General features: G+C 29.5%; 1 protein-coding gene across 3 annotated transcripts; it reads left to right on the top strand.

Moving 5' to 3' along the window:
- Positions 1-1,456: 1,456 nt before the first annotated feature.
- LOC143224987 (mitochondrial import receptor subunit TOM22 homolog) lies at positions 1,457-10,514 on the top strand. Of its 3 annotated transcripts, none has more exons than XM_076453574.1 (4): positions 1,457-1,599; positions 3,514-3,724; positions 8,124-8,363; positions 9,090-10,514. In XM_076453574.1, the coding sequence occupies exons 2-4, from the start codon at positions 3,563-3,565 to the stop codon at positions 9,177-9,179; spliced, it is 492 nt and encodes a 163-aa protein (XP_076309689.1). In that variant the 5' UTR covers positions 1,457-1,599; positions 3,514-3,562; the 3' UTR covers positions 9,180-10,514. The 3 variants fall into 3 exon arrangements, with proteins under 3 accessions (XP_076309689.1, XP_076309690.1, XP_076309691.1); XM_076453575.1 differs by having other exon boundaries at positions 1,591-1,810; XM_076453576.1 differs by lacking the exon at positions 1,457-1,599 and adding an exon at positions 1,620-2,436.
- Positions 10,515-10,777: the final 263 nt, after the last annotated feature.

Genomic DNA, 10,777 nt, shown 5'->3' with positions numbered 1-10,777 from the left:
AAAATGTATTGAAATAAATTTGGGAAATTTAAGTGACTTTTCAGAAGACTATCTTTAATTAATTTAACGCAAATAGTCGAATTACTAGATTTAAATAATGTTGACTTCATGGGAGACTGATAACAAATGTAGTAATTAAGTTTTTTTCTCAGATCGTTTTCGAATGTTTGCTGTAAGAAAGCAAAAGAAGTTTGTTTATTTTTTGAATTTTGCGTAAAGCTGCACGAAGGCTATCTGCGCTAGCCGTCCCTAATTTAGCAGTGTAAGACTAGAGAGAAGGCAGTTAGTCATCACCACCCACCGCTAATTCTTAGGCTACTCTTTTATCAACGAATAGTGAGATTGACCGTAACATTATAACGTTCCCACGGCTGAAAGGGCGAAAATGTTTGGTGTGACGGAGGTTCAATCCCACAACCATCAGATTACGTGTCGAATGCTTTAATCCACCTGGCCATGCCGGAACTTTGCAAAACAAGTAAAAATATACGAAGAAGATAGTGATTAAGTTTGTTTTTTTTCAGACACTGTTTTTAAAACTTTGTGTCATCATATTGCTGTTCAGCACCACTCATGATAAACATTAATTGTTTCATCATCTCTAACAGGACATTGATTTCACATTTGTATCTAGTTGTCACGTTGAAACTGAGCCAAAGTTCCATTTTAATTTCTGTTTTACAAAAAGGCATCACTCTTGTTCCACCACTATTCTTATGCATTCTATTGTTGGAATGCTTTCTTATAATTATTTAACGAAAATAAAATGAAATGCAATGCACGTAACCATACTAATTTACTTTATTTCATTCACAACACTTCCTACAGTCTTCTTTCACTTCTACACATTTATGTTCATAGGCTTGAACTCACAAGTGACATTTTCACTTCCATCTGAAATTTCTTCACTGATTGACATACAAATAAATTTACTTGTACAATTTCATAACTAATCGATCAATTAACTGAATATACGCGATAATTAACACTGATATTAATTAATATTTCAATATCTTTCAATTACTGAATGAACTGTAACTCCTAAATACTTTACTTAACGAATGTGGCCCGGCATAACCAGGTGATTAGGGTGTTCGACTCGTAATCTGAGTCACCGACACATCAACTATGCTCGTCCTTTCAACCGTAGGGCATTATAAAGTCATATTCAATCCCACTATTTCTTGGTAAAAGAGTAGCTTAAGAGTTGACGGTAGGTGGTGATGATTAGCTGCCTTCCCTCTAGTCTTACACTGCAAAATTAGGGGCTTTGCGCGAAATTCAAAACAAACTACAAATAGACAAATACCAAATGTATTTATCTATTATAACAAGCAGAAACTATATCATAAATTTAAATTATTAATATATACAAGTGTATATGTATATATATATATATATATATATATATTCATATAAAGTTAAGTGAGTTTAAGAAAAAGCTTAATAAGTGTACTAATAATTTACGTTTATTAAATGTATCTACTAATACTTTTGGTTTAGAGGATGGAGCTGGCGAGATGGACTACTGGGTCCCGTATTTTCTCTCCAAATATTATGTTATATTATAGAGTGCGCAAATCGATGAGAGTACCGGTTGTAAGTTTTTACTATATACTGTTTTATATTTAGTAAAAACTAACACTTTTAAACAGTAGATGTGGAAGTTTAGTTTTTTACCTTTATAAAGTTTATTACGTTAAGACGTACGTTATCTCTTGAATGTGTTTAATTCTTTCAGTAGTTGTTTTTTTCCTGAAAAGCTGCAATTTTTAAGACTGTTCACGGTTGAACTTGAGAGTGTAACCTGGTACTAGTATTCTGAGTATTCAGCGACACTTGAATCGTACTACTATTAATAATACCAGAATAATTTTGCTACTGATACTATTTCTAATATATAATAATATTAATACCGTAGTAATAGTAATATTACAATAGTTGAAGTAATACTGCTTATTACTTGTAAGAGTATTGCTACTGTACTAATAAGTTCACGGGGTTTTCGTTAATTAATGATTAAGTAAAAAAGATAAAAGTTATGGACAACATTACCTGAAGCGTGGTACATGGCTATAACCATGCTGTAATTACATATACCTCTCAATTTTTTTAAAAACCTAAAATGTACATCTTGACTGCATGAAAATAAATGACATGTCTTTTCAAGGGGTTGGCAGTTACTTGTGTAATAATATAATTGTTTACACATGTGAAACTTGAAATAACTTGTAACTAAGTGTGATATTTAAGTAATAGTTGAACCTGTAACTAAGTTCATGTGTCAGTAGTTTAACATATAGAACTTGCCACTAACATTTTGACCTGCAGTACATACACAAAGTCTCTTGAACTATTGTGTTCTTTCAAGGTGTTTCATTTGACAATTATGATGACTTTGTGTGATAATGCGATGTACTTCCTCTCATGATTATGGTAGGTTACATGCATAATAGTACTAAATACATTAATGTTTATTTCACTTTTATTTATTTCTTTGTTCCTTTTTATACTTGCTATTGTATTCAAATATTTTACACATAATAAATATAATTTTATTAATGTAAACATAACAATCCAACACTAAGAAGACATACTAAACATTCAAATACAGAATCAGCAAACTTGTTGAATTATGATAAATTTCAAGACAATTATAACAATGTGGGTTAGGTGTTTGTCCAAAATAATATGTAAGATCTCCCATAATATAATTGTTAGGTTAGTGTGGCAGTTTTTGTATTATTATTTATTGTGATTGTATTGGATTACCTCTGATTTTAGTATTCTGATGCAAGGTATTGTTATGCACATTTTTAGTCATTTAATACTTAAGGATAACAATATATTTTCCACAAATATTAAATTCATCTAATATTCATACTATTTTCATTGAGTTTTGGTGTTTGAAAACTGTTACTGCACTGATTTAGGAGAAAAGGCAATACTTTGTTATATTAAATATTTCAATAGATTATATGCACTTAAGATACCCTATGTTTCTTGTCATAATTAAATGTAATAATCTTCAGTAAGTTATGTAGTAGTGGGTTATTTTTTGTTTAAGATTCATACTATTGTTTATTTCATAAGGAAAAAAATCATTACAAAGTGGTTTACTACAATTTTAAATTTTGAAGTTCTGTCTAATGCTTAGATATTTGTACATGAAAGCAAATGCCTAGTGTTGATAACTTCAGAGAAAAGGAGTCTTAAATTAGTTTTAAAAATGTTATTGAATAATTTCAAATACAGAATATTTATAACTTGTGAGTTTTAAACTTCCAGTCAGTTAAGTACCAGTAAATCGCAGATACTGGTTATGAAATCTAGAAAGATTTTTAGCGTATTGTTTGTATGATTTAGTGTTGGTAGTTAAATTATGTTTTAGATCAATAGTTTGGAAGAAGTTTAAGTAACATTAAATTGTATAACATAATTAGAACAATACATTAAACTCTTAAAAGACTGTTTGAATTGTTTATATTTGTTCTGTTGTTTATTGTTTTTTAGTCAACAGGATTTGAACAGATCTAGGCTTGTAAATAAACAAAAGTTTGTCATGGGATCAGAAGCAAGTGAAAGTGGTTTTGAACTTATGAGTGCACCAGAAAGTAGAGAGGTATCTCCCCAAATCAAGAAAGTAGAGAAGAACTCATTAATAGAGACATCATCAGGATTATCATCTGGAGAATCTTGTGGCTTGTTTAAGAAAGATGATGAAGTATGAACTGTTATCACAGTGTTCCTATTATCTTCTTGTTTGTACATACAGTTTTAATGTAAAAATTAAAATGTAACAGTTATAATTCTATATATATTCTTAGTATTAAGTTGCAAGTTCAGTTGCATGTCAGTATCCCTCATTGTGCTGCATAGTTTTAAAATAAATAGTTTAGTGTTAAATCCCTTCATTGTAATATAAACAAAAACCTCTGTTGCCATTGGCTATAATTATTGTATTCCACTGCAGTGATGGACATATAAAAAAACATTGTATGTAATTATCATTCATAAGTAAAAAGTAGTATCATTTTATAGCTGTTATTATGTATGGTTTTGAATATGTTTAGTTCTCTCTTGTGTTTTTCATGAATATTTTCATCCATATTTATACCTTTACAAGTTTGTGCTTTGACTTGAGCCATATTTTTTAGTTGTGTGTTTATGTCTAGGGCTTTGTTGTTTACACAATCCCTAATAACATATGTGAGCCATAAAAAAGAAAAGAAATAAAAATACCATCAGTGTTACAGTATTCCTACTAATTTGTAGTGGGTGTTCTTTATATATTATATATAAGTGATTTCACCCAGTCTCTTGGTCAATTTTTTACTCTAGGTGTTAATAGTAGGCAAATATGTGAAACAACTATGTTGCAGAATGTGGACTTCTCTGAGAGTGATTTTTTATAAAAGGTCAAGTAGTCTACCCTCATTTATGGGTGGATTATTAGTGCAGACAAAGAAAAAAATTAAGTGACAGTATGGTATAGCAGTATCTTTATACTTTCTTAGATTACATGGAAGAGCAGGGATTTGATTACAATACTATTATAGTAGCCAGGATTGTAAAAACAATTATAAGAAATAACTCAAGTACATTTGCTAAATGAGTATATATTACACACTATTTTATTAAGTAGCACCTACTGCAGTATTAAAGTACTACTACATTTTAACATGTATCACAGTAAAGGTGTCCCAGATATGGAGATTTCCAGATTATCCATGTTATTCAATTATCTATACATCCTCCCTTTCCATTACTCCAAATGACACTTCAACCAGCCTGGTCATTCTATGAACAGTATCACTCTCATTGACATTGAAACCAACTTTAAAATTAAAGCTGATAGAGAGGTAAAAGAAGCTTACGTTTCCTATATTTACTCTTTTCTACCATGAACTATAATTGAGTGAGAACTCTAGGATAAGATGAATAGTTGATCACTTTGACAACAAATATGTAATACTATGTTGAATAGCAGTAAGTAAAAGGTTATGGAATGCACACTTTAACCCCTATCCATGCACGTGGTTAATAAACCTTGTATCCGGATCTTTAGTTATAATTGAATTGTAAGTGATTCATTAAATGTTCTTTAGATCAGGTTTGAGTAGTACAAAAATTAAGTTAGACCTAATGCGTTACTAAATTTTAATTTTAATAGACATGCAACCTTTAAATCACTAAAAGTCACTAATTTACTAAATTTATACTGACTGTTTGGGTATCTGCTATTCAGCAGTCATAGAAATTTAGCTGTCAAAATAAATTATTCTCTGCACAAAAGATCAAACAAATGTTTGGTCCTATAGTTCAAATAAAAGAGAAAAAGATTTATGAGGAAATAACACACTACTGTGAGATATACAAAAATGTTTGAAAATAGTAAATTAATGTATTACAAATCATACATATCATCTTGGTTTGTCAAAAGAAAAATGTGTTGAAATATGGAAACTTATAATTTACAATTTTATAACACATACTAAGCTAACATATTTACTTAATTTCAAGTTAACTTGTAAGTTGTTATTGTATGTGCATTTATTTTGTCACCAGTGTGCTTCTTTTAATAATACATAATTTCCATAAGAGATTCTATTTTCTGCCTCTAAGCTCAGGCCAATACTTTATATTATTAAAGTTTGCTGTGTACTCTGGCTGCATTGATACAAATAATGTATACTGAAATTATATGATGCCCATCCATTCGATCACATCTTCCTTTCCATAATCTTAGATCTACTACTGATCATGATCTACACATTTTTACTACTGAAATGGACAGTAAATTTTTACATACTTGTTTATTGTGTAGCTGATTGTCAAAATGTAAAAATTTTTTTATAAATGTTTTTATTGTAGATCGAACATTGTAACATAGTTTTAAAATTGTCAACTAGTTGGACTGATAATTTATAAATATCTGTCTTCAGTTGATACATAAATGTATGGAATTTATACTGGGCAACAACAAAACATATTCTGTTTCTAGAAAAAATTCAGTTATTTCTGAATAATTTACTGATGTTGATTCTAAAAATCATGTTGAAAATTATTGATTGCTTCTAGTTTTCAAGCTATGATAGATTTATTCAAAATATTGTTATATATTGTGAAAATAACTTTTGCATTAATAACTTTATTTATTCATTGAAAATTGCATTTAATAATCTATTATTTGCTTGCTTTGATAAGTTTCTTTCATGTTCACAGTATGAGCAATAGGAATGGATGGATTTGTGTTTCTGTTATGTAAAAGTACAGCTTTCAGACTAATGTTAGATGAGTCAGTAAAATGTGTTTATTCTTGAGTATGATGTTCAGTATGTAATTCCTCCATTAGTACATCAACATTTATACAGAAACACAAAGTATTTTACATGTTGTAGTGGAAAGAGAGACTGTGATGGTGACTTTGTCAGTTGATACTATTGTTCCTGGAGCTAATCATTTTCATTGCTGTAAACAGGAACCAAAAAGTTCCCTATGTTGCTTTGATAGAGACAACTCATGAATCAGATCATTTAACTGTTCGTGTGTGATCAGATGAGGCAGGTACTGATTTCATTGCTGATTCAGTATATGGATATTTCATGTTTTGCTTGAATATCCAGAAACATTAGTCGTGCAAAAAGAACAATCAATTAGATTATTTTTTGACTCACATCATACTATGTCTTGCTCTCTTCTTATTTAGCCACTGTGTCAAACCAGGTTAAACTGTTAAACACACGTATGGAGACAAATGTGTTTTTTGGCCACCAGTTTTACACCCAAAATGTGTGTGATGTTTTCCTTTATAAATGTAGCAGGAACTGTTTGGGTGATTTTTGCACTTTACATGAACTAGAGGTAGCTAGCATTTCAAATAATTTTCTAAATGATATAAACAACCATATGCTTATGGAACTTGAATTTAAAAGATTTTTAAAAAATGAAGTTTTGCAGAATTTGATCAAATTGCTTATATGATGCAATGAGGAAGATTGGACTCTGTTTTGACTGTGTGTGGAGTGAAGCAAAATGACCAAATGAGAGAGAGGCTTTTGTTTCTGCCCCTTTTACATTCAATTGAAGGCTTCTTGATGTTCTAGCAAACTGAGCACGTGAGAGTTCTGTAATTCTCAGGCAGGACAAGTGAGCTTGGGAAGGAAGCAAAAATGGTGCAATTAATTACAATTACATTAAAAACAAATAGCATATATTAACTATATTTTTGGACTTTTAAACCAATACTATACAGTCAGTGTTTGAAGTTATCAAAAGTGTATGCCTGTTACTTACCAAACTGCTCAAGTAAACTTAAATGTTACAGCATCAATCTATTGTACTGAGTTGATTGGATGACATTTCACAATGCTGATAAAATATTGAGATATTATGACTCAAAATCCAGAAGTGATGAACAAATTGTGACTGCATATTTAAAATCAGCACCAATAAATTACTCAGAATCATGAGTTTTCTTCAGTATAAATTTTATTGCTGTCTTAATGACAAAAAATTGTCTTTGCTATAAGTTTTTCATCAGCTTTAAACATTTTTGGAAAACTTTGCACCATACAGTCCAGCCAAGTCTCAAAATTACAACTGACCAATGTATGAGATGAAGCTTTACTTTCATTGTTATTCAATTTCTTACTTGAAATGCAGAGTCATAAGAGTTAACAAGTTTCAAGAGCAATTAAAAGTTCCCAGCTGACAAACCTATGCTCTAAACATGTTAACTAATTGACCTTTAGTACCCTGCTCTAAACATGTTAACTAATTGACCTTTAGTACCCTGCTCTAAACATGTTAACTAATTGACCTTTAGTACCCTTCCTTTCAGTATCCTGTGAAGCTTAAATATTAAGAATTCCAGTTTTCAGGTTTTATTGATTATTAATCTTATTCAGATGTGTTGTTTTCTTGTAATAGTCCCTCAGCATTTGGGTTTGTTATCATGTAAACTTATCTTGCATCTCTTTATACACACATAATGAATTGCAAACAATACTTATTTTAAAAAATTGAGAAACATTCTGGCTTTTCTGTTTTAAATAGAAAAGAAATAAAATTACTACATCTACACCTATGTTTAACACTGTTTGTGTTATGACATTGAACAGGATTTAGATGAGACGTTAGGAGAAAGACTCTGGGCACTGACTGAGATGTTTCCTGAATCACTTAGAAATATAACATTGTCCTTCATCAGTGGATCAGTAACCAGTGTCAAGTGGGCTTATGGATTTAGCCGTTCAGTCTTTTGGATAGTGTTCTCTTCTTCAGTGATCTTGATGGCTCCTGTCATCTTTGAAAGTGAACGAATGCATGTGGAAGAGATGCAGAAACACCAACAGAGACAGGTTCAGAAAACCTTTCAGTAGAAATATTAGCCAGTACAGATACTAATAGCTTTGTTTGGCTCAGAGTTGAGCATGTAATAATTAGAATTAATTTAACTGAGTACTCATTTTAAAATTCTCCATTACATTTATTTAACAAAAAAGTGTGTAAGATACATTGTTATTCCATTAAATATTAAAAACCTCTGCTTGTTGTTAGGTTAGTCAATAGTGCTTGGTTTTAAAACCTGTACATAAAACACCCATACATGTATGATGTTCAAAATAACCTGGAAGTTGAAAAATTAGATTTCAGATATATTTAACATGAATGCATTACACTAATTACATCTTAATTATTATATTAAAAGACAAGAGGATAAACAGTTACTTTTTTTAGGTTTTTATTGGTTTATAAAAAGAAAATTGTTTATTGTTAGTTGATAGAGATTGTTAATGTGAAAGTTCCTTTCAAAATCACTAGTGAAAAATGATTAATTATTAGATTGCCTTTTATTTGTACACTGAATCTTTTGTGTAGACATTTGCTATACGGATTTACATGCTTATTGTCATTCAGTACTAAAACTTGATATTTGTAGGTTTTTTAATTAAATTATGAATTTAAAATAAATCTACAGTGCCTATATGTAGCTTTAAACTAATTGTCACACTGTTTTTAATGAAATGTGTAATCTGTGTATATGTGTCAACCCATTATATATACAGTAAACATTTTTGTTTCAGATTTTATTAGGGCCAAGTGCAGCAGTATTTTCTGGTAGTGGGATGCAAGGAGTTGGAATGATGATACCTGGACAACCACAACATCAATAACCTAGTCAGCCTAAATTGTAAATTACTGTATGCTCTATACATTAAAGTTATAAACAAAAATATAAAAAATGTATAACAGTGATTTGCTGTTGTATATATTTCTCTTTGAGGCAAAAATGCAATGTGATGCAACATTAAACTGTAGTATATATAGTTTTTTATGTATTATTAAGAAATGTTTCTTTTTCAGTCTCCTTAAGAATAGCTGTATAAGAATTAACCGATGAAAATTTATATCTGTTACCATGCATAGCATACTTTTTCTTGATTATAATATAAACCTTTACATAACCACAAATGTTAAACATATGATTGAAAAAATTAGCAACTAAATGACATTCACAACAGCATTTCCATTTTGCAACTGAAATCATTAAGTTCTATAGGAAAATGAATAGAAAATTTACAAAATTGTAAAATATTATGTTTAACTATTTAATCTTCATTAATGTATAAAATATAAATATTTGTTTGGAAAGTTGTCCTCCAAAACAAAATACATTGAATTACAACAAAATGGTAAAGAACAAATAAAATTACTTTTTATTAACTTTTTTTCTTGTGTTAAAAATCTAAGATACATTTTGCCACTGTTTCACTTTCATTACATATAATTATTTAGTTACATTTGTATTTATTATTAGATAAATTTGCCTCTTGTTTTTTCTTTTTCTTTCATATGTAGGCCTCTTATTTATTTTTGTTGTGTTTCTAAATTTAGTTTTACAAGTAGTTGCATTTTTTCTTTCATATAATTTCAAAAATATTTCTTAGGATTATCGTTCAAGACAAAGCCAATATTAGAATCAAGATTACTCAATTTTTTCTTGTTTGTCATAGAAAAGAGAAACCCAAATGTAAGGTTATCTTCCAAAAGTACTTAAGTTTAGGTTTTGTTCTTTTTCATTAAATTTTTTTTGTGATGCAACATGATATGAAAAATTATAATGAGCATGTTTTATTGTTATTCTTAAATTTTATGTATTTCTCATTTATAAGAACAAACACATTATCAATGAAAATTTCAGGTCTTCACAGTTATGGGTAAGTGCAATAATTATAAACTCAGTCAATGTCAAACAAAATCTAGTGTTTTAATATTTCAAGCCATGCCATTGCTGTCTGACTAAGACCAGAGTGATTAAAGAAAAACATTGTTTTATTTAAATTTGTAACAAATTTTGTGAATAATGAATGAAAAGCCTGTTTATAATTTGTTGTAGAAACATTTGGCATACAAGAAAATAATAAAAAAATGTTATTGGAAAGAAACATTCAAGATGGCTGCAGTATATCAGTCAAGAGCTTGTAATAAAAATGAATTATTAACTTGAATAATTGTTGTGTTTTGTAATTACTGAATATAAAACATGCTATTGTAAAACATTGTAAGTAGAGACAGTACCAAGCTCAGTGACTGCTGGGAAACACCAGAGAATTTCAACATAATAGCAGTGGTTCAGTGTAATTCTCCAGGATCTTGCAAATGGTGTTTCTTAAGACAGTGGTTTGATGGTTTTTAAAACAAGTGATGCTTCATGGAGTTGGGTAAGGATTTAATAAATCATCAGTCCATATTTCAAAGATATGACATGTTT

This window comes from Tachypleus tridentatus, chromosome 9 (genome assembly GCF_004210375.1).
Source record: "Tachypleus tridentatus isolate NWPU-2018 chromosome 9, ASM421037v1, whole genome shotgun sequence".
Taxonomy (NCBI): Eukaryota; Metazoa; Arthropoda; class Merostomata; order Xiphosura; family Limulidae; genus Tachypleus; species Tachypleus tridentatus.
The sequence above is the reverse complement of the archived record's forward strand: the minus strand, read 5'-3'. Positions and strand labels throughout refer to the sequence as shown.

What these genes read in the sequence shown, in the direction of transcription:
- LOC143224987 (XM_076453574.1), top strand. Translation starts at nt 3,563, where the DNA reads ATGGGATCAGAAGCAAGTGAAAGTGGTTTTGAACTTATGAGTGCACCA. An exon ending in TGTTTAAGAAAGATGATGAA is followed by an intron (nt 3,725 to 8,123) that starts GTATGAACTGTT and finishes GACATTGAACAG; the next exon opens with GATTTAGATGAGACGTTAGG. An exon ending in AGAAACACCAACAGAGACAG is followed by an intron (nt 8,364 to 9,089) that starts GTTCAGAAAACC and finishes TTTTTGTTTCAG; the next exon opens with ATTTTATTAGGGCCAAGTGC.